The 25,759-nt window shown below is 45.5% G+C and overlaps 2 protein-coding genes across 3 annotated transcripts in view; one reads left to right on the top strand and one right to left on the bottom strand.

Moving 5' to 3' along the window:
• LOC144888698 (uncharacterized) overlaps nt 1-25,759 on the bottom strand; it is a 240,192-nt gene that overhangs the window by 80,253 nt on the left and 134,180 nt on the right. The gene's annotated exons all lie outside the window — the stretch shown is intronic.
• USP14 (ubiquitin specific peptidase 14) overlaps nt 1-25,759 on the top strand; it is a 56,150-nt gene that overhangs the window by 22,320 nt on the left and 8,071 nt on the right. For both annotated transcript variants that reach the window (XM_068134612.2, XM_068134611.2), the window contains 10 exons: nt 2,256-2,359; nt 2,472-2,530; nt 5,608-5,738; nt 6,215-6,295; nt 15,644-15,714; nt 16,478-16,592; nt 19,737-19,802; nt 24,140-24,232; nt 24,318-24,443; nt 24,692-24,752. In XM_068134612.2, the coding sequence (XP_067990713.1) occupies nt 2,256-2,359; nt 2,472-2,530; nt 5,608-5,738; nt 6,215-6,295; nt 15,644-15,714; nt 16,478-16,592; nt 19,737-19,802; nt 24,140-24,232; nt 24,318-24,443; nt 24,692-24,752 (907 nt within the window). The remainder of the gene's footprint in view (nt 1-2,255; nt 2,360-2,471; nt 2,531-5,607; nt 5,739-6,214; nt 6,296-15,643; nt 15,715-16,477; nt 16,593-19,736; nt 19,803-24,139; nt 24,233-24,317; nt 24,444-24,691; nt 24,753-25,759) is intronic.

Genomic DNA, 25,759 nt, shown 5'->3' with positions numbered 1-25,759 from the left:
AAAATTCTAATGGGTACTCACCATTGAAGATACTGTAGCTACCCATGGGTTCCCCAAGCAAGACCAGCATCAGAATCTCCTTGCTCCAGCCGGTGACGTCACCGGCGGGGATTCCCGGCGCGAGAGTGGCTGGTCACGTGACCGCTAAAGCGTGCCGCGCTTTGCGGGTATAATCAGCTACACCTGTTGATCACGTGACCACCGATTCACCGAAGCACGCCACGCTTGAGAGGCGTGGCTTTCGGTTTCTGGTTGATGCAGCCCGATAAATGGGCTTTTCAGTGTTCCCGAGTTGGTTTTGAGAATAAATATCTTCTCGGACGAGTTTGTGTCTTGCCCGTCATTTCGTCCGTATCAAGCAAGAGCCCCGGCTCTTCAATACTACAACTTGCGTGATGAAGATGATGATGAATTAGCTGTGCAGTACTGATGACGATGAAGGTGATGACGATGATGAATGTACTGGCGTTTTCCATACGCACGACTCTTTGTCTACCCTTCTACTGTACACTATGTACAGTATTTTATTTCTTGTAATATGTTTTAAATACTGTATTTTTCTTATTTCTTTACGTTTTTTAATTTTTTAGGCTAGAAAATGCTTATTTTACCACAAAAATATTTAAAATAATAGTATATAAAAATACATTTATACCGCAAAATCCCGCGATATAGCGAAAAATCCGCGATATAATTTTACATATACTAGCGAGAAAAAACCGCGATGTACCGAATCCGCGAAAAGTGAACCGCGATATAGCGAGGGATGACTGTATATATATATATATATATATATATATATATATATATATATATACACTACATGGCCAAAAGTATGTGCCCCCCCCCCGCCCCTCCCCGAACATCACAACCGTATGTGCTGGTCACACCCTTTGCTGTTATAACAGCCTCCACTCTTCTGGGAAGGCTTTCCACTAGATGTTGGAACATTTCTATGGGGATTTGCTTCCATTCAGCCACAAGAGCATTGTTGAGGTCGGGCACTGATGTTGGGCGATTCGGCCTGGCTCGCCGTTGGCGTTCCAATTCATCCAAAAGGTGTTGATTGAGGTTGAGGTCAGGGCTCTGTGCAGGCCAGTCAAGTTCTTCCACACCGATCTCGACAAACCATTTCTGAATGGACTTCGCTTTGTGTACGGGGGCATTCTCATGCTGAAACAGGAAAGGGCCTTTCCCAAACTGTTGCCACAAAGTTGGAAGCACACAATAGTCTAGAATGTCATTGTATGCTGCAGCGTTAAGATTTCCCTTCACTGGAACTAAGGGGCCTAGCCCGAACCATGAAGAACAGCCCCAGACCATTATTCCTCCTCCACCAAACTTTAAAGTCGGCACTATGCATTCTGGCAGGTAACATTTTCCTGGAATCCGCCAAACCCAGATTCGTCCGCCGGACTGCCAGCCGGTGAAGTGTGGTTCACTGCTCCAGAGTCCAATGTCGGTGAGCTTCACACCACTCCAGTCGGCGCTTGGCATTGCGTATGGTGATCTTCGGCTTGTGTGTGGCTGCTCGGCCATAGAAACGCATTTCATGAAGCTCCTGACGAACAGTTGTGCTGACATTGCTTTCAGAGGCAGTTTGGAACTCAGTAGTGAGTGTTGCAACCGAGGACAGACTATCTTTTATGTGATACGCGCTTCAGCACGCGACGGTCCCGTTCTTTGAGCTTGTGTGGCCTACCACTTCGCGACTGAGCTGTTGTTTCTCCTCGATGTTTCCACTTCACAACAACAGCACTTACAGTTGACTGGGGCAGCTCTCGCAGGGCAGAAATTTGACGAACTGACTTGTTGTAAAGGAAAGGAAAACTGACCATTCTATTGCCAATCTGTCTCCATGAAGATTGCATGGCTGTGTGCTTGATTATATATACACCTGTCAGCAATGGGTGTGGCTGAAATAGCTGAATCCACTAATTAGAAGTGGTGCCCGCATACTTTTGGACAAGGTGTGTGTGTGTGTGTGTGTGTGTGTGTGTGTGTGTGTGTGTGTGTGTGTGTGTGTGTGTGTGTGTGTGTGTGTGTGTGTGTGTGTGTGTGTGTGTGTGTGTGTGTGTGTGTGTGTGTGCGCGTGCGCGTGCATTGTCTTCATCATTCTTACAATACTACCAGCACCTTTGTTTTTTGGCATCCTCGTCATACACACACGCACTTGCATTGCTGCTACTTAATGTTGTGTGATGTATAGCGTTAACCTCCATATTGTTTTTATATATATATATATTTTTTCCTAGCTGGATCTTCCCGCTGGCCTTACAAATCTCGGTAACACATGCTACATGAATGCCACTGTGCAGTGCTTACATAATGTGCCGGAGCTCTGTGACTCATTAAAACGGTGAGTTGTCTTGTTCCAATTAGAGCTTCAAACTTGCTACACTGTACACTCGCTGCACTGTACTTGATTCATCATGCTCATGAAGTCGAGTTGTTCTTTTGCATCTTTGCAGGTATACAGGAGATATGCAGGTCGGGGGAATGGTCCTACCTGCACAGTCCATCACAGCAGGTATGCCCACGAATCCCAATGAGCCATCTATTAATTGCATCATAGCGGATAACCCGGTTCCACTGGGCTGTTGTAAGGGAATTTATTCTCAATCGAGTGGAATATTTTGGGAGTTTTCTTGGAATATCCTTTGACAGCATGGACCCGGGGTAATTCCTCGTAATGTAAAAATGGGATTTCAAGTCCTCAACCAATCCCCACCCCAAGTCCTCAAACCCCCTCTCCCAGCTCTGTCCTGCCCCCTCTCTGCACCACCCTCGACCCACCCCAACTCTGCCCTCTCCTCTCCCTTTCTTCTTCAAACTCCCAATCCCCCAAACCCCAAGTCCACAAGCCCTCCCCGAACCCCAAGTCCTCAACACCCCCACCCTCTTAGCCTAACCCCGCCCCCCCCCCCACCCCCCCTCTTTGCACAACTCTGACCCTTCTCCCCCACTCAGACTCTCTGTTCTTCATTCCCTCTTCAGGTCTAGGAATATCCTTTAACAGCATAATAACTATCAAGACTGCGAAGGTTTCTCGGTGAAGTTGATCTACGTTCTACGGAAAGGTAGAACGAACAACTTGCCTTCGCCTCTTGGAAGGCTAATCAAACTGAAGGCAATCTCCATTCCTTTCACAAAGCTCGGTACAAGTGTGTGTCTACCCTCAGGAGAGCCAGGAAACACGATCTCTTTTGGGCTGATGCCGTCTGGTTCAGTTGCAGAATCAGAGTCTAGGTTCGACAGAAACCTCTCCACCTTATCAGGAGAGAAGGACACAGAGTCCAGGAGCAGCTGGGTTCGACTGGGTAAGGTGGGTACAGAGAGAGATGGGTCCAGGGCACAAGATTTTGAAGCAAACAGAGTTGAGGCATTCAGCCTTTTCATGTGCAGAGTCAGCTGTGTAGCCGTTTGAAGTAAGGGAGGGGATGGAGGGGGAACAAACACCAGAAACAGATTTGACCAGACGCCAACAGGATTTGGAGGAGGGAGACAGTTTTGAGAGTACCACAGGCAGGTTGGTGGTCTTTCTATCTTCTACAGACTCCTCTCCAGCCTTGCTCCCCCTGCTCTGTCTGTGCTCTGCCTCCCAAATATTCCTGCAGGACACACAAGATCTGCCAGCAACCCTCTTCTGGTGAAACTGCCAAAATGAAGACTCTGTGCTCACTTTCACTCTTTCATTCCTCTTTTCTCCCACCTCTGGAACAAATTCCCACACTCTCTTCAATCCCTCTCCTCCCTCTAGGTCTTTAAAGCGGCTGCTCACCACCATCTCTCATCTTCCCCCATCCAAAACCTTGGTCTTTTCTATCCCCGTGAAAACGCCCCAAATCTGCCTCTTTCAATCCCAAACTTTCCTGAAATTCCTAGTAGTGCTCATTTGCTTTATACCGTATACCCCTTCCTCCTCTCCCATCCCTCCCCCTTCCACAGATGTACTGACGTCCCTGTTCTCCACTGTTGTGCTTGTGTGCTTCCCTCCCTCTCTCTCCTCCTCTTGTCTCGTGCTCCCTTAATTGTATGTTGTATGTGCCTGTGCATGTTTTCTGTATACAAACTGTATACAAAAAAAGGTAATTATACATTGACCTAATTGACTGAATAGTTAGTGGTTATATTATTTTTTACTTCCAGCAGGTGTGTGAACCAACAACTCTGAACTTACCTGTATGCACAACACCTCACCTTGATGCACTACAAAAATGCACAAAACTCAAAATTGTGTGATCATTGATATTTCTAAACCTCTGCATGCACTGTCCCCAATAATTCTTCAATGAGGTGTCATTCAGTGTTGCACATGCTGTCGTTATAGCGTTTACCCCTTTAAGACACAATCTTGCAACTTTTATTTTATATATATATGGATAGATATAGATACAGATGTCAATACAAATATGGGGGAAACTTTTGGACCCGATGGCTTCTTCTCCCTATATGTACCATACCTGCTCCCGTTATTCTTCATTCATACTTTTCTTATTTCAAAGTTGTTGATCTTTAATCATTTCGGCCACCACCAATTTGTTTTACTATTTTGTATATGATAAAATAGATCCCCTCCAAATGTCTCTTTTTTGAGTTTCTTTGGTTTGGAATTGCTTTGGTAAAAAAAAAAAAAAAGTGTGCGTGTGCGTTTAAAAAAAAAGAAATAAAAGAATCCTCCACCATACTTAATTATTGTCAGCTGTCAATTTCTCGAGTTCCTCATAACGGTTGCCTCAATATCTTGTAATTTTTAAGTCATCTCGATTCTCAAGGAGATGAACTTATAAAATGGGTCGTGATGTCTATTCGTTCGGTCATCTGTCCGTTCCTCCGTTAACTTTTTACTATTTCTGCTACTCCTTTATTATCCGTCTGATTGTTCTGAAACTTGACAAATGAATACGAGACAGTAGCTCGCACAATCGCTCGGGCCTTGATTTTTCGATTTTGTATCAGGGGTTCTCACACAGGGTCACTCACAATCAGCGAAGGTCTGAGCTACAACCTCAAGAGCTGACCGTCGACCCACACGTGGCTATTTATTATTTTATACTATACTAGCGGAAGTACCCGTCGTTGCCGGGTGGGGAGGGGGAGAGGGGGGGAAGGGGAGAGGAGGCGAGGGGTTGGGGGGAAGAGGAGTGGGGGCGGGGGGAAGGAGGAGGGAAGGGGAGTGGGGAGGAAGAGGAGTGGCTCACGTTTCTGAGTGAATGTGGCTCACGTTTCTGAGTGAATGTGGCTCACGTTTGAGTGAATGTGCCTCACGTTTCTGAGTGAATGTGGCTCACGTTTCTGTGTGAATGTGGCTCACATTTCTGAGTTAAGTGTGATGCCGATGAGGAAGAAGAAGAAGAAGAAGCCGTACTACCAAATTCGTACACTTCCGGAATAGTTTGATTTATTTGTATTCAAATGTCTGGACACACACACACACACACAGACAGACAACTCGTGTTTATATATATATATAGTTCGATGATGGAAACACGTTTGTTGCTGTTTTCAGTTTGCACGAGTGGGTGCAGTTTTGTTTGGCTGAATGAATGCGGCTCTTGTTGTATTTCTTTATTGATGGCATCTTTGGCCCCCATATGTGTGTGACAGGTATGAGAGACTTGTACTCTGCCATGGAGCGCACGTCTGCATGCATCCCCCCTGTTGTGCTCCTACAGCTGCTCCATATGGCATTCCCACAGTTTTCCGAGAAGAATGAGCAGGGACAGTACATGCAGCAGGTATATATGTTTGACAGGATCCGCATCTCAGAATAAAAGGCCATTTACATATTACATACTAATATGAAGGGAAGCTATTCCATCCCAACACGAATCATTGATTAGTATATCCACTAGTCGTTCTATTAAGGCCTGGTTTCTCTGCTCTTGATAAGATTGTCGCTTTCGCATACTTTTCCACTTTTAAGGGCACGCATTTAACTGTGCTGGAACATTTAATTAACAAGTCATCCTTGTACATTTTTGTGATCCGGACACAAGAATTTATTTTTAAGTGATTTGTCGCTATTGAGAGATGCGACCAAAAACGAAATATAGCATGGTATTTCAATATGTGGATGTTTTCGGACTAAACTTGGTGCATCAGTCAGGTAGGTGACAAGAATAAGCCGATTATATGGTTGTTCAACTGCAGTTTTATTCTTTTGAGAATGTTGTGTATTTTTTATTTTTTTTTGTACATTTTTGCTCTTCAGGATGCCAATGAGTGCTGGGTGCAGCTCATGAGGATGCTGCAGCAGAAGTTGGAGCCTGTTGGGAATAATGAATCTACAGGGGTGAGAATCTGGAATCATTATGACGATTGTTACAAACCATTACGTGGACATTATTGTGAAACGGTATTCCGATATTGAAGTGAAAGTTAAATATTGCACATTTACCTCAGCTATCTACCTTGATGTTATGACTTCTGATACCAAAGGTGAACAAATGTGTTTTTTTATTTTTTATTTTGTATACAGAATCGAGGCTCATGTAAGCGCCAACACATTAAACATGAAAACATGCCCAGGGCCATAAAAACGTACAATGAAGGGAAGAACCACCTTTGGAGGCCATTTTTCCCCACAGAGCAGGGGTTGGCCTTTTTTGGGCACCATGGCCCCTTTTTGAAGCGATGTTTTATGGCCGGATGCCCTTCCTGCCGCCAACCCTGTTAGTCGCCCCTTGTGACACACAGGGAATTACCAGTGAACTGGTACTCAATTTGCCGACGTCGGAAGGATGACAGGCTGAGTCAACCCCCCTGGCGTTAATTCAGCGATCGACCGGGATTTGAACCCAGGATCCTAGGATCCCAAGCCGGCAGCCTAACCACTAAGCCAACACCAGGCTAATAATACAATGAAGGGAGCAGGAGACAAAAGGGGGGGGGGGGGGAGAGGGAAGCACACAAACACAACAACAGTAGAGAACAGGTGCGTCGTTAGATCTGTGGAAGAGAGAGGGCCGAAGGGGGGAGTATACGGTGTAAAACAAATGGACACTACGAGGAATTTCAGGAAAGAGGTTGGGGATTTTATAGAGGCAGATTTGGGGTGTATTAACCGGGGTAGAAAAGATCAAGTTTTTGTTTGGGGGACGATAAGAGATGGTGGTGAACAGCTGTTTTAAAGACCTGGAGGGAGGGGAGGGATTGCAGAGTGTGGGAGTTTGTTCCAGAGGTGGAAGAAAAGAGTAATGAAAGAGGGAAGGTGAGCAGAGAGTCTTGACCTCAGAATCAGCTTTATCGTGGGAGATACCAATGAATCTGAAAGCTTTGGTATCTACAGCGTGAATCCGGGCAAGGTGTGAGGCAGGAGCACCAGCCCAGAGGGGAGAGCAGTATTCCATTGAGCTGCGGATGAAAGCCTTGTATGTGGTGAGGAGCTCAGGTGTGCCAAGGAAGGACTTTGCACAACAGAGGATATCCAGTCGGCGACTGGCTTTAGAGGCCAGCTTGAAAATGTGGTTTTCCCAGGAACGATCATTGCAGATAGTGAGACCCAAAAGCTTGAGTGACAATTTTTTGATAGGATTGTTGAGAAAGTAGATGGGATGGTTTTCCAGACGGTCTTTTCAGAGACATAGTGAGGGTGTGAGAGTTGTCTGAATTGAAAGACATTTTCCACTTGCTTGACCAGTTTGTCATTTTATCCAGGTCTGCAGAGAGTGAAGAGGCTGCTTCCTGCCGATCTGAGGGTTGAGATATGGAGCGGCAGAGTGTGGAGTCATCAGCAAAGAGATAGAGAGGATTTTCCAGAGAGTCGGAGAGATCATTAATGAAGACCAGAAAAAGCACAGGGCCCAGAACACTGCCTTGGGGAACTCCAGCCTTGACAGGAAGGTGAGATGAGAGAATTCCATTCAGGGCCACACGTTGACTGCGACCAGAGAGGAAGTCCGCAAGCCATGCGTGGAGGTTGCCTTGGGTACCGTAGGAGGAGAGTTTAGTGAGCAGGGCGGGGTGCCAGACCTTATCGAAGGCATGAGATATGTTGAGGGAGACTGCTCTGATTTCCTGTTTGGCATTAAGGACCTCCATCCATTGTTGAGACAGCAGAAGCAGCATGCCCAGAGTAAAGTGACCTGGTCTGAAACCAAATTGATGATCAGAGCTTGAGCCATTGGAGAAGAGGAAGGATTTGATATCCGAAGCAATGATGGATTCAATGACTTTGTTGATTATTGGGAGCAGGCTGATTGGTCTGTCGTTGCAAGGGTCTGTTTTTGCACCTTTTTTGTGTAAAGCGGTAATGTTGGCTGATTTCCAAACTGATGGCAGATGACCTTAAGCAAAAGAGAGGGTGAAGAGAATAGAGAGAGGGTGAGAATAGAGAGAGAAAGATATTTGACCAGACACCACCAGGATTTGGAGGAGGTAGACAGGTTTTAGAGTTCAGTCTTGAGAGTAGATAGATATTCTTTCCTGGCTCTCCTGAGGGTAGACACACACTTGATCTGAGCCTTGTGAAAGAAACTGAGATTGCCTTCAGTTGGACTCGCCTTCCATGAGGTCAAGGCAAGTTGTTTCCGGTCACCTGCTGCACCACAAGATTCAGTGTACCATGGACGGGAGGAAGTATATGACAACAGCAGACGAGATGGGATAAATCTGTGCATTAGAGAGAGCAGTTTACTTTGGAATAATTCCCAGGATTGGTTGACGTCAGGCAGTGGAGATGGGAGACCAGTCCAGATGATTGATGGCTGCTTGAAGACCGTGCCAGTCGGCCTGAGTGAAATGCCAGACTCGTCGTCGCTGACAAGGCTCTCTGAGAATGGCCAGAGAGATATCCACTTTAACAAGCACATGATCAGATAAACCGATTTGAGCAGAAGGCGAACAGCAGATATTTGCAGGGAAGTTGGTCATAACCGAGTCTAAAAGAGAAGATGCTCCGTTGACTGAGATCCGGGTTGGGAAATTGACAGATTGTGTCGGTACCAATGAGTCGCAGAAGTCCTTTTCTGAGGTGCCATGGCTGGTGTGAGAGGTACCCACACCCAGCCAGAAGCAGTTGAAGACGCCCCGTATGAGGAAGAGAGAGTTGGGATGAGTGGATAGAAGTTGGTCTTTGTTGTCAGACAGCGAGATATAAATTGAGTAATCATTGTTTGGTGGACGGTACAACACACATCTATCTATAATTCCAGTAATCTCTGTATGTCTGTGTGTATGTCTGTGTGTCTGTGACCGCTGTTTCTCGACAACCACGGGTCCGATATACTTTAAACTTGCCAGGTATATTGCTGGGGACCTGAGGATGTGCCTTTTCAAGGTTTCATATTAATCGGAGAAGTAGTTACCGAGCTATGTCCAAAAAACGATTCAACCAATCAGAGAGCAGCGAGCTATCACGTGTGCCGAACGTGGCGAACAGACTCTGCCTCGGACGGCACATTTGAGAGCGTATTCATTTATTTCACGTTGGCAAACTATGTTGGCGTTAAACTATGTTTTAAAACTAATTAAAACTAATTTGCGATTCATCGTAACTGCGATATGCGACCTTCCGGACAGTCAAATGAGGACGTCACTTCCGGACTTCCGGATAGTCATAGTGACGACGTACTGATGCTGAACGTGGCGAGCAGACGCTGTAAGGTACGATCGATTGTAGTACACGTTTATAATAACTCTGCCGATACAGGCCCGATTAACTGCAGCGCCATCCGAGCTGCGGCGTCGGGACGATACATTCATTGTACGGTCACATCACGCACTTACGGGCACGCCCATGGGCCCATGGGCACGCCCAGACATTTTTTTATTTTTTTTTGGCAAGGAACGGGCACCCACGTACGGGCACGTCCTAGTATGAACAAAAGGTGGGAGCGGAGGGAAAGCCGTAGCCAGCGGTAATCCTGGGGGTGGGTGGAGAGAAAGCGGTGCAGGGAGACAAAAGGTTTGATGGTGATAGGATGAGGCACAGTTTAGTGTTGTTTGAGAAGTGGCAGAGCAAGGAAGAAGGTTGGATGAGGTGGAGGTATGAGTTGAAAGGGAGAGGAGGTGGGGAGGAGGCAGCTTTGAGGAGGAGAGGAGAGGGGAGGGGTGGGAGAATTGGAGAAAAATATTAGGGGGGAAGATTTGAAGGGGAGGGGTGAGGAGGGAATTTTGAAGGGGAGGGGTGAGGGATTGTTTTGAAGGGGAGGAGGGTTGATTTGAATGGGAGGGGTGAGGGGGGAGATTTGAAAGTGTAGGACGATTAATGAAAAACGAACATTTATTACAAACTGGGTTTGTTGTGATTTTCAAGTCAGAGATCCTTTGAAAATGTAAGAGGAGTGGAATTTAGGTGAGTTTAGAGAATGTAGAAAGGGAGAACTTTAAGAGATTGAATTTTTCTTTGAAATGGAATGATTTGATGAGGCAATTGAAGAAAGCCTTTTAAGTAGGAAGAAGAACAGCATGTTGTAATGTACCCACTTCCTGTTGAACCACCATTTTGAGAGAACCATGGTCTTGCAATATTGCAGCGAGCGTTGATACACAGATTCAAGTGAGTAATTTACCTGTCATATAATCGCTAGATACGAGCTCACCTTGACGCTCAATGTATGGACGCCTTGCTGTTGTCTTGGGTCGGCCTCTGCTAATCTTTCGGTATGCTCGGACTTCGTTGCTCAAAGCACTATAAATGGGCCTTTTGCTTCCTCGCTCTCTGCATCTCCATCCAGCCTCAGATGACGAAGATATTTTTGAGTAAAACGACAACTTATCTTCTTGTGACTGTTCAACCAACCATGCAATTTATTACCTCCGCCACCAAAGGTGGATGGATGTTATGTTTTCAGCCCTGTCTGTCCGTTTGTCTGTCCATTTGTTATGCCTAAGTCACACATAGGCGGATATTTTGGCGACTACTGGCGATCAAGATTTTTCGGCGACTACTGGCGATTTCGGGCGGTCAAATATGGTCAGGCGGCAGTATGGGGACTGCAGGCGGCCACATTGCGACTGCATTGCGACGACGCCCCGAGTGGGATGGCGACTGTTGAAGATCGACGACGACTGCATTGCGGATGCACGGCGGCAGCGTGGCGACAGTCTGGCGGCTAGATTACGACCGATGGCGGATCGCGGCGACTGCATTGGGGCCAGGTGGCGGTTTACTCCGACGTCCGCAAGACTGCAATAAGACCGCCGGCGATTGGAGACGATTCACACAACTTTTAAAATCTTTATTTCTCTATTTTACATTTCACTTTATTCATTTCAATGATGTATGACATGAAGCATAAAGATGTTTGATGTGCAATAACAAATAACAAAGATGTATCATTGTAATGTAATAATCAAACTTTTCTGCAGGGAGAGAGAATGAAAAGAAAGTCCAACACATTATTTCCACTGGTCCCAAGTCCAATAAATAAAGTTTCCAAAGGACCAAAGTCCCAAAAATAAAGTTCCCAAAAGTCCCAAGTCCAAACAATAAAGCCATATCCTTGTCGGCACCACATGACCTCACTCCACGGAGACCCTCACACCATACTGTCTTGCCATGGAATGGAGCCGGCAGGGGAGTTGTAGTAGGTCTTGAGGTAGTTCCTCTGGTCCTTGGCTACACGGGTGTGCACGTTCCCTCTAACCCCCCCTTCTTCAATGTCGGCCAGCTGCGTACCTTCCCTCCAGGAGCCTGGGATGACGTTGTGATCATTGTCTTCATAGTCCATCACCTCGTTCTGCTGAGCTGGATAATGCAGACGCATAAGGTTGTGGAGAAAAACGGTGGCCAGGATGATAGTATCGATTGTCTCTGGTGTCTGGGCCATGCTTGTGAGTATACAGCGGAACCGGTTGGATAGGATCCCAAAAGCGTTTTCCACGATGCGCCTTGCTCGAGACAAGCGGTAGTTGAAGATCCTTTCCTGGTGGTCCAAGTTCCTCCTGCCATATGGCGTCATCATCCAGGTCTTCAGCGCAAAGGCCGCATCGCCGATGATGAAGTACGGCATGTCTCGGGCATCATGAGGCAGAGGGTCTGGTTCTGGCAAGCCGATGGCGTGATCTTCAACAGCCAACTTCAGATCGCACTGATTCCAGATCTGGGCATCTGATGACGATCCGTTCACTCCCATGTTCACCCAGATGAACTGGTAGTTGGCATCAACCAGCCCCATCAGGATTATGGAGTAGAACTTCTTGTAGTTGAAAAAAACGGACCCAGACTTCTTCGGTGCTTTGATGCGGATGTGTTTGCCATCGAGTGCTCCTAGGGCATGGTGCATCTGCCACCTCAGTCCAAATTGCTCAGCTACTGTCTTCCACTCTTCTGGTGTAGAGGGAGTGTTGACGACCTCCTCCAGGTATTCATCGACGATGGCCTGGCAGACATCCCGTACAATGAGGCCGATGGTGTTGTGGGCCACTCGGAAGTTGTACTGCAGGGACATGTAGCTATCTATCCCCTGTCGCAAGGTACCTCAGGGTGATTGCCAGTCTCAGACCTGGTTCTATTGGTTCACGCCAAAATGTGAGCTGCTTGGCGATTCGAGGACCGAGACGCTTAGCAGCTCGTCAAACAGGGCTGGCTCCATCCTGGTGAAGTTCTTGTAGCCCTGCACGTCTTCGCCCCTGAGCTCTACCATGAGCTGCTCATACTGCCCTAGAGCTGGTCGTCGCAGGAGCCACGGCCTCACCCAATGTCTTCTCTCCCTCCGTTGTCCTCTTTCTTGATGCTGCTCCTCAGCGTGAGCCAGCAGTAGGTCATTCGCAGCAATATCTTGGTCCAGTGCTGCCAAGTCATTCAGAAGGACCAGCTTCATCCTATGTTCATCATCCATGATAGATGTTGGTAGAGAGACCCTTGGTAGACCTTGACCATACTGCAGTGAGCTGAAATAAAAAATAAAAACCACCTTTAGAGGCCATTTTTCCCCACAAAGCGGGGGTTGGCCTTTTTCGGGAACCGTGGTTGTTGTTTTTCGGTCCCCTTTTTGAAGCAATGTTTTACGGCCGGATGCCCTTCCTGACGCCAACCCTTTTTTGCCGCCTTTAACGACAAACAGGGAATTACCAGTGAACTGGTACTCAATTGAAACTGAAATGTCAACCCCTATTTATACCTGGCCTGAAAATCGTGGTATGTCGTAATGCAGTTGCCAGGCAGTCGTATCTTTGTCGCCAATGGCCGTAACTCGGCCGCCACTAGTCCTACTGCTGTCGTCGTCAGTCTCCCATAGCCGCAGGGGAGACGTGGTAGTTCTTCTGTAGTCGATATGCAGCCGCAACAGTGTCGGCCCGTAGTCGGGAAGATGCCGCAGGAAGGCCGTATGGCATTCGCATCTCTGCCGTGCTAGCTGGTGGGGCGATTGTGGAAGACTATGAGCGACTGGGTTGCGGCCGCTTTACGCTCTTATTACGGATACCGACGACAGCATGGCAGATTTTTTTCGAGTGCGACTGAGCACGCCGTTTTTAAACATTAAAAAAAATATTTGGCCCCTTTGCGGTTCTTGCCGACTGCAGCCGACCTGGGGAGGATAACCACGACTACAGGCGACCGTCCATTACGGTTTCATTACGATTGTTGGCGGGTGGTGGCGATTTTTCCAGTCGCCAGTAGTCGCCGACAAATCCGCCTATGTGTGACTTAGGCATTACTTGCCGGAAAAGATTCCCGCAAGTATGTTGATCGGTTGGTTTGTCTGTCTGTCTGTTTGTCTGTGCGCAGCACTATGTCTACACCGTTGCATGTACAATCGCCAAACTTCACACACATATTTGTGTTGCCCTGGAATAGACTGTGCTCAATTTTTAACTCTCTCGGCCCAAGGCCTCCGTTATGACGTCATAATTTCATAATTCGACAAGTACAAAACTTCATCCAACCAAGATGCAATTTATTGAGCGACATGAAGGCATAAACTGGTGGAGAAAAAAAATAATGATGACGTCGTCGGTCGCATGGTTCGGCCGCCATCTTAGGAAAAAACAAAAAACTTTGCACCTCGATATCTCCGAAAGTGCTGAATAGAAAAAATTGAGACATGGCTCATTGTAAAGAACTCTCCATGGGGAATAAATTATGTTAATGATGATGTCATAGGTGCCTCCATTATGACGTCATAATTCGACAAGTACAAAACTTCATCCGATCAAGATGAAATTTCTTGAGCATCATCAAGGAATTTATTCGTTTAGAAAACAAACAATGATGACGTCATCGGTCACGTGGTTCGGCCGGCATATTTGTCCAAAATGGCCGATATAAAAAGTACATACCGGCAAGTCCTCGGTCTCTGACCGATTTTTCATGTTTGTTTGTCTGTCTGTCTGTGCGCAGCACTACGTCTGCACCGTTGCACGTAGAATCGCCAAACTTTACACACATATTTGTCTTGCCCTGGAATAGACTGTGCCCAATTGATGACGTCGTTGGTCACGTGGTTCGGCCGCCATCTTGGAAAAACGGAAAAACTTTGCACCTCTATATTTCCGAAAGTGCTGAATAGAAAAAATTGAGACATGGCTCATTGTAAAGAACTCTCCATGGGGAATAAAATGTTAATGATGTCATAGGTGCGTCCATTATGACGTCGTAATTCGCCAAGTACAAAACTTCATCCGATCAAGATGAAATTTCTTGAGCATAATCTCAGAATAAATTAGTTTAGATAATGATGACAAAATAGATGATGGTAAACAAATAATGATGACGTCATCGGTCACGTGGTTCGGCCGCCATATTTGTCCAAAATGCCCGATTTAAAAAAAAGTACATTCCGGCAAGTCCTCGGTCTCTGACCGATTTTTCATTTGTTTGAATGTTTGTTTTGTGAACATGTTTGTTTGTTTGTGAACAATATATCTCAAAAGGTTGTGGATGGATTCGGATGAAATTTGGCAGAGAGGTAGCGTATGTGACAAGGACGAAATGATTAGATTTTGGTGAAGATCCGGATTCAGATCCGGCTACTATAATTTTTAAAGCGATTCTTCACCATTGGGAGATAGGGCCAAAAACGATACATAGCAGGATGTCTCAAAAAGTTATGGACAGATTTGGACGAAACATTGTGGACAGGTTGTGTGTGTGACAAGGAAGAATCGATTCGATTTTGGTGAAGATCTGAATATGGATTCGGATATGAGAATCAATTTCTTCAGTGATTCTTCACCATTGAGAGATGGGTCCAAAAACGATACATTGTGGGATTGTGGGATATCTCATAAAGTTATGGACGGATTTTGACGAAACTTGGTGGACAGGTTGTGTGTGACAAGGTAGAATCGATTCAATTTTGGTGAAGATTTGGATCCGGATCCGGCTTGTATAATTTTTTTAGTGATTCTTCACCATTGAGTGATATGGCCAACCAGGCGGAGGTATGCTCTCTACTGAGTGCCGTTCTAGTTTTGCTTTGTTAATCCAATCAACACCATTTTTATTACTATTCATTTATTAATTAGTTTATTTATGGTTTCACTGTACTATAATTCAAGGCTGTGATTTTTATTTGTCATACATGAATCAACACTCATGATAGATAAGTTAACCTTTTATTTTGTTTTAAAACGTACATATGCCAACTCACTTTTGTTCGCGGTTGAATTATGTCGTCATCCGTCCCTTCATTCCCATTGGCTGTGCACACTGGTGTCTCGTTTGATGACTGTAATGTTATTTGTGTTTTTTCAGAGCGATGCAGAGGGTGCCGTAGCAAAGAAGAGCTTCATTGATCAATACTTCGGGATAGAGTTTAACACAGAGTATCCTTGCGCTGACTCATGCATACCATCGTATAATACCGAGGTGCTCTGCACGCGTCAGGCGTTCCTTTGTTGGCCACTGACCGCGAAACCACATTTGTTCCCGGCCGCTAACGGTGGTGCGATTGCCAAGCCGGGCTTTCTCCCGAAGGCAAGAATATGTTGGAGGCATTGGCGAGGATATACTGCGTGGTGTATTTGGGTTGTATTGTTTCCAATACTCTGCACAATATTTGGGTTAGTTTTAAAATGCGTGATTGTGTTATGTCAAGCTGGTGCTCAAGAGAGACCATTTGAGATGTTAGAAACATCTTGACTGCCCACGTTAATTAACTCCACCACTGAAGGTGGACAGAGGTTATGTTTTCACCCTTGTCTCTGTCTGTCTGTTTGTCTGTGAGCAGAATATCCCAAAAAATTACGGCTGGGTTCAAACAAAACGTTGTGGACAGGTTGGGTGTGTGACAAGAACAAGCAGATTAGATTCATCATTCAGGTCCGGATCCAGATCCGGCCGATCGGTGGAATACAAAATGTAAACTGTTCAGCTTGGCAGAGGTATGCGTTCTACCGAGTGCTGTTCTCGGTAATATATGTGACTTGGAAGGGCGAATTGGTTATTGTAATCTATATGAAGAAGATTTCGGACAGTGCTGTTGTTTTGAAGTCGTATTCGACTCGAGTGGAGTACCAAGTAAGGGGTATTATCTTGCATTTTGGCGAAAGTCCTGATTCTTGTGATCCTTAACATGGTACCGCATAGAATGAAATGTTCAGAGACTGCTGATGAAGATGTTGTAAAAGGTCATGAGACACATCTTCAACTGAGCTGTTTCATCAACCAAGAGGTCAAGTACCTGTTCACAGGCCTCAGAGGGGTATGTCAGTGCATTTTGTGACCAATTTAGCTTTTTACTTCGAATAATGTCTTAAATAGCTTTTGCATGACTCTGGCTTTTAATTTTATTACTTGTGAAAATCGAAGATTGGTCCAAGTTGGTCTTGTGCGTTATTCTGTCTGTCTGTATGTCAGTCGCCTTCAGGTCATAATTTTCAACCGTTCTCCATGAAACTTCACCAAATGGTAGAGTTGGTCATAAGCAAGGAGCCTATTGTTTTTGGACTAAAAAGGTCAATAGGGCAAAGGTCACCAACTTTTTCGAATTTCTAAAATCCTCAATTTTCATCTGATTGACTTGAACTTTTAAGAGGATTTAGATAACAGGTCACTTGATTCAACCATCAATTATTTTTGAGGTCATCATAGGCCAACGCCTTATTTTAGGGATTTCACAAGTATCGTGCTATGCACGACATTTCTTGTTTATTGGTTCACGAGTTATCAAACAGTGACCACTATATTCGTCATGGGTGTGTGTCTGTCTCTCTGTCTGTCTGTCTGCAGCATAACTACCCGATGATATCATCCGGTCTTGATGAAACTTGGGTGGGAGGTTGATATCATGATCTAGTTGTGTCCTGCGTAGAGTGGGCGTATTGCGCCCATTGTGGGCGGAGCCAAGCCCGAAAAGATCTTTGTAGGGGGTAATCGAGTTCAAGCTACATCTTCTCCGAGGGAGTTTGTGGAATCTGACAGGGGTTTCGGTATTTGGTTAGGCCAATGTCGTGTGTCTAGCCCCACGGAGGTCGATTTTTCATTTTCGCCCCAAGGTCAAGGTCACAAGGTGACGAAATTTAGAAAAGTCGATTTTTGATGGTTTTATTACATTGTTCGCTTCCTGATGGGGTGAAATGTCGTACATTCTTTTATATTATCACATACATCATGTAATACAAGTTTTCCAACAAATTTCAGAATCTTCGACCTTCGACCTTTCAGAATCTTTCAGAATCTTTCCAACCTTTGAAGGTCACAAAGGTCAAATTTTCAAAGTTGTCGGAATCGAACCGAATTTTCGGTATTGTGTCGCTAACTAGTCTCATAACAGATAATACATTCCTATTTATATATTTTCAATGTCGGTTTTGACCTTTGTCATTGAATACCGCTCGCTCGTGAACCATCGTCGTCTCCTGACTTGTTTATTCTCATGTCTTTTGAGAGACACACAAGGCCACAACAAAATCTCACCATTTCTTTCTGTCCATCACATTGAAAGCTATTAGTTCTGCATGGACAGTTGTCCTCAAAGGTTTTTTTTTGTTGTGGTTGACGAAGTTGCCGGAGGCATTATGGTTTCGGGCTGTCTGTCCTTCCTTGCGTGCGTCAGTGATAGGTTTTCGTTACCCCGATAACCTAAGAATGACTGAAGGGATACTATACTATTTATATTATAACATTTGTATGCATGAATGGAAAATCTTATGGAATCATGAACATCACCTCTCTGCCAATAACCTGTATGAAACATTCCAATCCGGATTCCGCTCCAACCACAGTACTGAAACTGCTCTCCTCAAAATCACCAACGACCTTCTCCTCTCCTCTGACGCTGGCAACCTCAACATTCTCGTCCTCCTCTACCTCAGCACTGCCTTTGACACCATCGATCACACCATCCTCCTCACCCGACTTGAATCCACCTTTAACGTTACCGGCACTGCCCTCTCTTGGATTAAATCATACCTCTCTGACAGACGCCAGTTCATCTCCATCAATAACTGCAAATCCCCCACTGCTCCCCTCCCCCAAGGTGTCCCCCAAGGTTCAGTTCTTGGCCCCCTCCTCTTCATCCTTTACCTGTCCCCCCTCGGTCACTTAATCCGCCGTCATGGTCTCCAATTCCACTGCTTCGCCGATGACATCCAGCTTTTCATCTCCACCAAGTCCGTCTCCACCGACACCCACTCTATCCTGACAAACTGCATCACTGAAATAAAATCCTGGCTTCAAATCAACTTCCTCAAGCTTAACTGTGATAAATCTGAAATAATCATCATTGGCCCAAAAACGCTCACAAAATCCACCCATAACTTTGCCCTCAACATCGACGGTATCCCAGTATCCACCTCCCCTCTGATCCGGAATCTTGGCGTCATCTTTGACCAAACCCTCTCCTTCGACAAATACACGAAACAGATCACAAAGACAGCCTTCTTTCACCTGAAAAACATCGCCCGTCTCCGCTCATCCCTCTCCTCCACGGCTGCAGAAACCCTCATCCACGCCTTCATCACCTCCCGTCTGGACTACTGCAATAGCCTCCTCTATGGTTCACCCTCAACAATCACCAATAAACTCCAATACATTCAGAACTCCGCTGCCCGTCTACTCACCCATTCCCGGACCCGAGACCACATCACCCCCGTCCTTGACAAGCTACACTGGCTCCCCATCTCCCAGAGAATCCAGTACAAAATCCTCCTCTTGACCTACAAAGCCCTCCATAACCTGGCCCCATCCTACCTGGCTGACCTCTCCAGACACACTCCCACCCGCAACCTCCGCTCTGCTGGTACCAACCTCCTGACCCCCCCCCCATCCGGACCAAATTCAGATCCTGGGGGGACAGGGCCTTCTCCATCGCTGCTCCCACCCTCTGGAACTCACTACCTCACACCATCAGAGACTCCTCCTCACTCACCATTCAAAACATCACTCAAGACCCACCTGTTCAGCACTGCATTCAACATTCAACCCACAGCATTTAACCCCTGACTATCACTTCTCCTTCTCCCTCCTTTTGCTTTAAATATTTCCCTATTGATTCTTGTCTTTTTGCAATTGTTGTTTTCATGTTTTGTTATGCATTATGTTTTGCACTCTGTCAAAGCGCCTTTGGGCTTCATGAAAAGCGCTATACAAAATAAATGAATTATTATTATTATTATATGTAATACCAGTGAACCCAAAAGCTGTTTGTTCCTAAAGTTGGCCTGAAGAGCGATTGAGGGATAATTGCCGTTTATAAACCTCATTACTCGTTATCTTCTAATGTCGCATGGAATGAAACATTCATAATTTTGAAATACGTTACAAACTTTTTTTTTCTACAATTAATTTGCACATGTCTGCCACTTGACCTTTAAAACTCTATTCTACCTGTTGTTTTCCATTTCAGCGTCTTCATGAAGAAATTACAAAGAACTCCCCATCCCTTGGAAGAGATGCAGTCTACATAAAGTCTGTAAGTTACTGTAGTCGGTAGAGTTTCTGATGATGCAGCTAACTGAAGTGAGGGGGGGGGGGGGGGGAGGGATTGAGGATTGACTGGGGGGAATTTTTCGGCCTTTACTGTAGAAACGACCAGGTAAGCAGTCTTCGAGCACTACTGGCCGTGCACCTGAGCATAGTAGAGTAGTAATGTTAATGTGAGGGAGTCGAATTTTTTTTCTCCAACCTTTAAACTTTAAAGGAATGGCCTGAATAATGTCCAATCATTGACGGACACTTTGTCTGGCACTGGGTGAATTTCTAATGCTATTGGAATAGAAGTTTCGTTTTGACTCAAACTTTGGCTTAAAACCTCGCCTCACCAAGTCAAGTCTGCTCATTTGCAGCCATGTGTCTCTTCTCCCGATTGAAGAATGGTCTCCCTGTGTCCATTGTCTCTTCCTCCTCGCTTCAATCCTTCATGTGCACTGCCCAACATTTTCTCGTGTGCTCACCCATGCACATCCAATATCTTTTGCACAAACTGATTACAGCTCTTCCATGAGCCTACGCCCTTGTAAAGAAAAAAAAAATGGGGGAGCGTGGATATTTTAATTCCCCCTGGAATTTCGCATATTGGTGAAGCATTGGATCCATTGCTTAACAAACTTTGTGGGAATCTGGAAAGTTGTCAATATTTTGGATTAGTGACTCACTCCTCAACATCACCTGGGCTTAACAGATGATAATGTTGAATAGATTGAACAGAATATACTCAAGGTAAGGGACTAATAACCTGCCTTGATCGTGTCTCTGGGGCTTGTTTGTCGGAGTTTTTTTTTTTATTGCATCAAATAGTTGACTTGCTCTTGATATAAAATATTGACTTGGCAGCCTAGTGCCAAGTGTGAAGGATACAGCAATCTATTGATTTACAAACTCCTTGTGTTCCTGAAAAGTAGTTTGTGAATCGGGAGTAATTTTTGCATACAGATTATAATGAAATAATTGGGGAATGCGTCCCCAATTTTTTTCCCCAATAAAGAACTACGTGTTTTTTGGTAATTTTCACTGCACTGGAAGGTGTCACAGATCGAGCGCATTCCATGATCTTTTCTTCGTTATTGCGTATCGTGATCACTTAAATCGAGTAAATAAAATGCACTTTAACACTGCGCTTCAGCACGAACATGATGGCGTAGGAGAGGCTGAGAAGCAACGCTTTGACGTCATCATCCCCGATGACGGTGGGAGGAGAAGTACATGGATCATTTCATTGTGAGGCAGTTGCAGGAGAAGTACATGGATCATCCCTGATACCATGGTGGTGGGATGATGAAGTTGGAAAGAGGATTGACGAGAAGAGGAAGAAGTTCAAGGAGTGGCAGAAGGCGAAGGGTATGGGAGCAGAAACAGCAGAGCATGAAAGTTATAAGGCAGCCAGGAAGGCTGCAAAGAAAGAGGTAGCAAAGGCGCAGGAGGGGGTGAGTTGCTTGAAGGATGAAGTGGGACAAATCGTTGTCGACCCAGATGGAATTAAAGGAAGATGGAAAAGATCTATGGAAATGCTGTTGAATACAGAGAATGAATGGGATGGCAACATAGAGAGTAACCCAGTTTTAGGACCGGCAGAGAAGATAACTGAGAAGGAAGTTGAGGAAGCGATAAAAGCAATGAAGGGTAGAAAAGCGGGAGGGCCGACGGGAGTTGTGGGAGATATGTTGAAGGCAGCAGGAAGTTGGGGTGTGAAGAGAATGACAGAGATCTGTAATCTGGTGGTGAAAGAAGGCCGCATTCCAGTGGATTGGGAACTGAGTACCCTCGTCCCTCTATACAAGGGGAAAGGTGACCCTCTGGAGTGTGGCTCGTACCGAGCGATAAAGTTATTGGATCATGGAATGAAGGTATTGGAAAGGGTGTTGGAGAGGAGGATAAGGAAGAAAGTGAAGATCGACGAAATGCAGTTTGGATTCATGCCAGGAAGAGGAACGACAGACGCGCTTTTCATTGTGAGGCAGTTGCAGGAGAAGTACATGGAGAAGAGGAAGAAGTTGTTTCTTGTGTTTGTTGATCTGGAGAAAGCATTCGATCGGGTTCCACGCAAAGTATTGACATGGGCATTGAGGAAGTTAGGAGTGGAGGAATGGTTGATCAGAGTAGTGATGGCAATGTACAAAAGAGCGCGCACAGCTGTAAGGACGAAGGACGGGAACAGTGGTGAGTTTGAGGTGAAGGTGGGAGTGCATCAGGGGTCGGTCCTAAGTCAACTACTATTTGTAGCTGTGATGGAGGTGCTGGCTCAGAACGTAAAGGAGGGTTTACCGTGGGAGTTGTTGTATGCAGATGATCTGGTGTTGATTGCGGAAAGTATGGATGGACTGAAGGAAAACATGAACACGTGGAAGCAATGTATGGAGACAAAAGGCCTGAAGGTGAATATCGGAAAGACGAAGGTGATGGCATGTGGTAAAGCATGTGGTGAGGTGGAAAGAACTGGGAAGTGGCCCTGTGCTGTGTGTAGGAAGGGTGTCGGAGTGAACTCCATTCAGTGTACAATGTGCGCTGAGTGGGTTCATCAAAAATGTAGTGGTCTGAGAGGGTCATTAACCAGTGTGGCAGCTACATTCAAATGTAAGGTGTGCACAGAGGGAGCTGCAGATGGAGGAAATGTTGAGTTGGATCTTGGAGACGGTGTGAAGCTGGAAGGTGTGAAAACATTTTGCTATCTCAGAGACATGCTGAATGGAGAAGGTGGATCAGACTCGGCAACGGTTGCTCGAGTGAGATGTGCACGGAAGAAGTTTCGGGAATTGAGTGGCGTGCTGATGATGAGGGGAGTGTCGTTGAAGCTGAAGGGAAAGGTGAATGCTGCATGTGTGAGAAGTGTTATGATTTATGGGAGCGAGACATGGGTAATGAACGTAGAGCAGCAACGAAGGTTGGAAAGGGTGGAAATGCGAATGGTTCGACGGATGTGCGGAGTATCGTTGAGAGAGAGGAAGACAAATGATGAATTGCGAAAGATGATGGGAATAGAGCCTGTGATTGATGCTGTGAAGAGGAACAGGTTGAGATGGTTTGGTCATGTGTTGAGGAAGGATGAAAGTGACTGGTTGAGAAGAGTGATGGAAATGAATGTAGAAGGAAGTAGAAGATGGGGAAGACCGAGAAAGACTTGGCTAAAGATGGTGGAAGAAGAAATGCGGCAAGGGGGTTAACAAGGAGAGATGCAGAAAATAGGGCAAAATGGAGAAGATTGTCATGGGGACCGCAAGGCTAACCCCCGCTCTAGCAGGGAAAATGGCCTTTAAAATGCATGTTGTTGTTGTTGTATCCCCGATGTAAGCAGAGGGATGCTGTGGTGTTTTGTTGCTAGACGCGTGTTTTTATTTTAAATTCCACGATCTAAATTTTGGACTTCATGAAGTAGTTCATGAAGTCGTGTTTTGAATTTGTCGTTGTAAACTTCTTCGATTGAAGTTGAGCGAAAGTTCATAATGTTGGGTTTTGAGGTCGTAGATCTAATTTTTAGTGTCAAAAATTTGAGTATGTAATGTTGTAAGTCTGGAAATCGTGAGATTACTGTACTGTGGGTTAAAATCGAGTTGAAATGAGCAGCTTGAGGATTTTGATTCTATGCTTCTGGAAACGAGTTTTGGGAAAATATGTGTTGATGCTGGATTGTCAGTAGTCACCCAGCTGCGTGGTTCATTTATGACCTTCAGGAAGGACAAATGTGCTTAACCCACCAATTTGGCCTGTAGGAGGGTTCACCTGCGGTGAACAGTCCACACTCGTCATGTAATGCGCAACTTGTGGCTGCTGGTTTGCATCATTGCTGGGAGCGTGGCCATGCCACTGATGTAGTGCCCCCTGCAGCCCTGCTGGTTAGGGCCGGAATTTGTCATTTGTTCATGGTGCCGGTGAATACTCGCCTACTCTTCGCAAAGGGCACCGTGTGATTTTTAACGTCCACCGACTAATGCTGGAAAGCGGGACGCCCAGTCCATCGTCCCTCCGAGGGACGGCACACATTGATGAATCGTCCTGCCTCTGAAACCAGGATGACAGTTTATAGCTGGTCTGGGATTCAAAATCAGGCTCGACAGCTTAGAGGCGAGTGTGTACGTACCTGTAGGCCATCCTCACTCCACAGCATCGTCGAATCTTCATGCCCATGGGACAATTTGTAACACAAAACTGTTACGCAAAACCACTCTGAACAAAATAATATAAAAGGTCTTGACATGGATGCCAATTGTCGATGCGGCTTAATGTGGTGCTTGCTGATGGACTGCCATTTGGAGCGTATTTTCCTTATTTGTTGTTTTTCTCAAGGTATTTATATGTGCATTTCATTACTCCCATCAGTCCAAGATCAACCGGCTGCCTGCCTACCTCACAATCCAGATGGTCAGATTCTTCTACAAGGAAAAGGAGTCTGTGAATGCAAAAATTCTAAAGGTGAGCTGAACCACATACTTCAAGCTATGCTGAACCACCCAAACAAAGAAAAAAGGCTTTCCTTGTATCTTGCTATTCTCCGTAGGATGTGAAGTTCCCGTTGCTCTTGGATGTGTTCGAGCTCTGCTCAACTGAGCTTCAGGAGAAAATGGGACCCATTCGGAGTCTTTTCAAAGATATGGATGAGAGGAAGTTGTTGCAGCAGCAGCAGGTGAAGATAGGTTGGAATGAGAGAGCAATGGCTTGGAATTTTTAATTTTTTTTATTTTTTTTTATTCCCCATTTTGTAAGGCCAACTTTTACTTGGTTGTTCTCCTCTAGCCATGTAGACTTGTCTCGTCAATAAGTTTCTTTCCCAAGTCCTGGTATCGTATGCTTGTAAGTACTCAGATTCCCTTCCCTGACCAATTCTGTACAGTACTCCTCTTTATATACATATACCTGTATATTGTGTTGTAGGCGAAGCAAGGTAACGTGAAGGAGGAGAAAGTTAAACTGGAGCCATACTCCTTTCCAGATGGTGAGTTTTGATTTTTTCCTCACTTCCTGCCTTTGCTCTGTTTTTGTCTGGAAGTATGTTGATTCTGTCTTCCATAGATTTGTCAAAACTGAGATTATCTTTGATTTCTCCTTTACATACTTTTCAATTTGAGAACCCAGTTTTTTTCCACACACTGCCTCACCCATCAGCTACCTTATCGGGTCTTTGTGTTTAATGTAGAGCAGCACATGTTCTCAAACAAAACCCATTGCACCATGACATCAGAAATATTGCTGCAACAACAACAACAACAACAACATGCATTTTAAGGCCATTTTCCCTGCTAGAGCGGGGGTTAGCCTTGCGGTCCCCATGACAATCTTCTCCATTTTGCCCTATTTTCTGCATCTCTCCTTGTTAACCCCCTTGCCCGCATTTCTTCTTCCACCATCTTTAGCCAAGTCTTTCTCGGTCTTCCCCGTCCTCGACTTCCTTCTTCATTAATTTCCATCACTCTTCTCAACCAATCACTTTCATCCTTCCTCAACACATGACCAAACCATCTCAACCTGGTCCTCTTCACAGCATCAATCACAGGCAATATTCCCATCATCTTTCGCAATTCATCATTTGTCTTCCTCTCTCTCAACGATACTCCGCACATCCATCGAACCATTCGCATTTCCACCCTTTCCAGCCTTCGTTGCTGCTCTACGTTCATTACCCATGTCTCGCTCCCATAAATCATAACACTTCTCACACATGCAGCATACACCTTTCCCTTCAGCTTCAGCGACACTCTCCTCCTCATCAGCACGCCACTCAGTTCCCGAAACTTCTTTCATGCACATCTCACTCGAGCAACCGTTGCCGAGTCTGATCCACCTTCTCCATTCAGCATGTCTCCGAGGTAGCAAAATGTTTTCACACCTTCCAGCTTCACGCCGTCTCCAAGATCCAACTCAACATTTCCTCCATCTGCAGCTCCCTCTGTGCACACCTTACATTTGAATGTAGCTGCCACACTGGTAAATGACCCTCTCAGA

Source organism: Myxine glutinosa, chromosome 13 (genome assembly GCF_964187855.1).
Source record: "Myxine glutinosa chromosome 13, kmMyxGlut1.1, whole genome shotgun sequence".
Lineage (NCBI taxonomy): Eukaryota > Metazoa > Chordata > Myxini > Myxiniformes > Myxinidae > Myxine > Myxine glutinosa.
The sequence above is the reverse complement of the archived record's forward strand: the minus strand, read 5'-3'. Positions and strand labels throughout refer to the sequence as shown.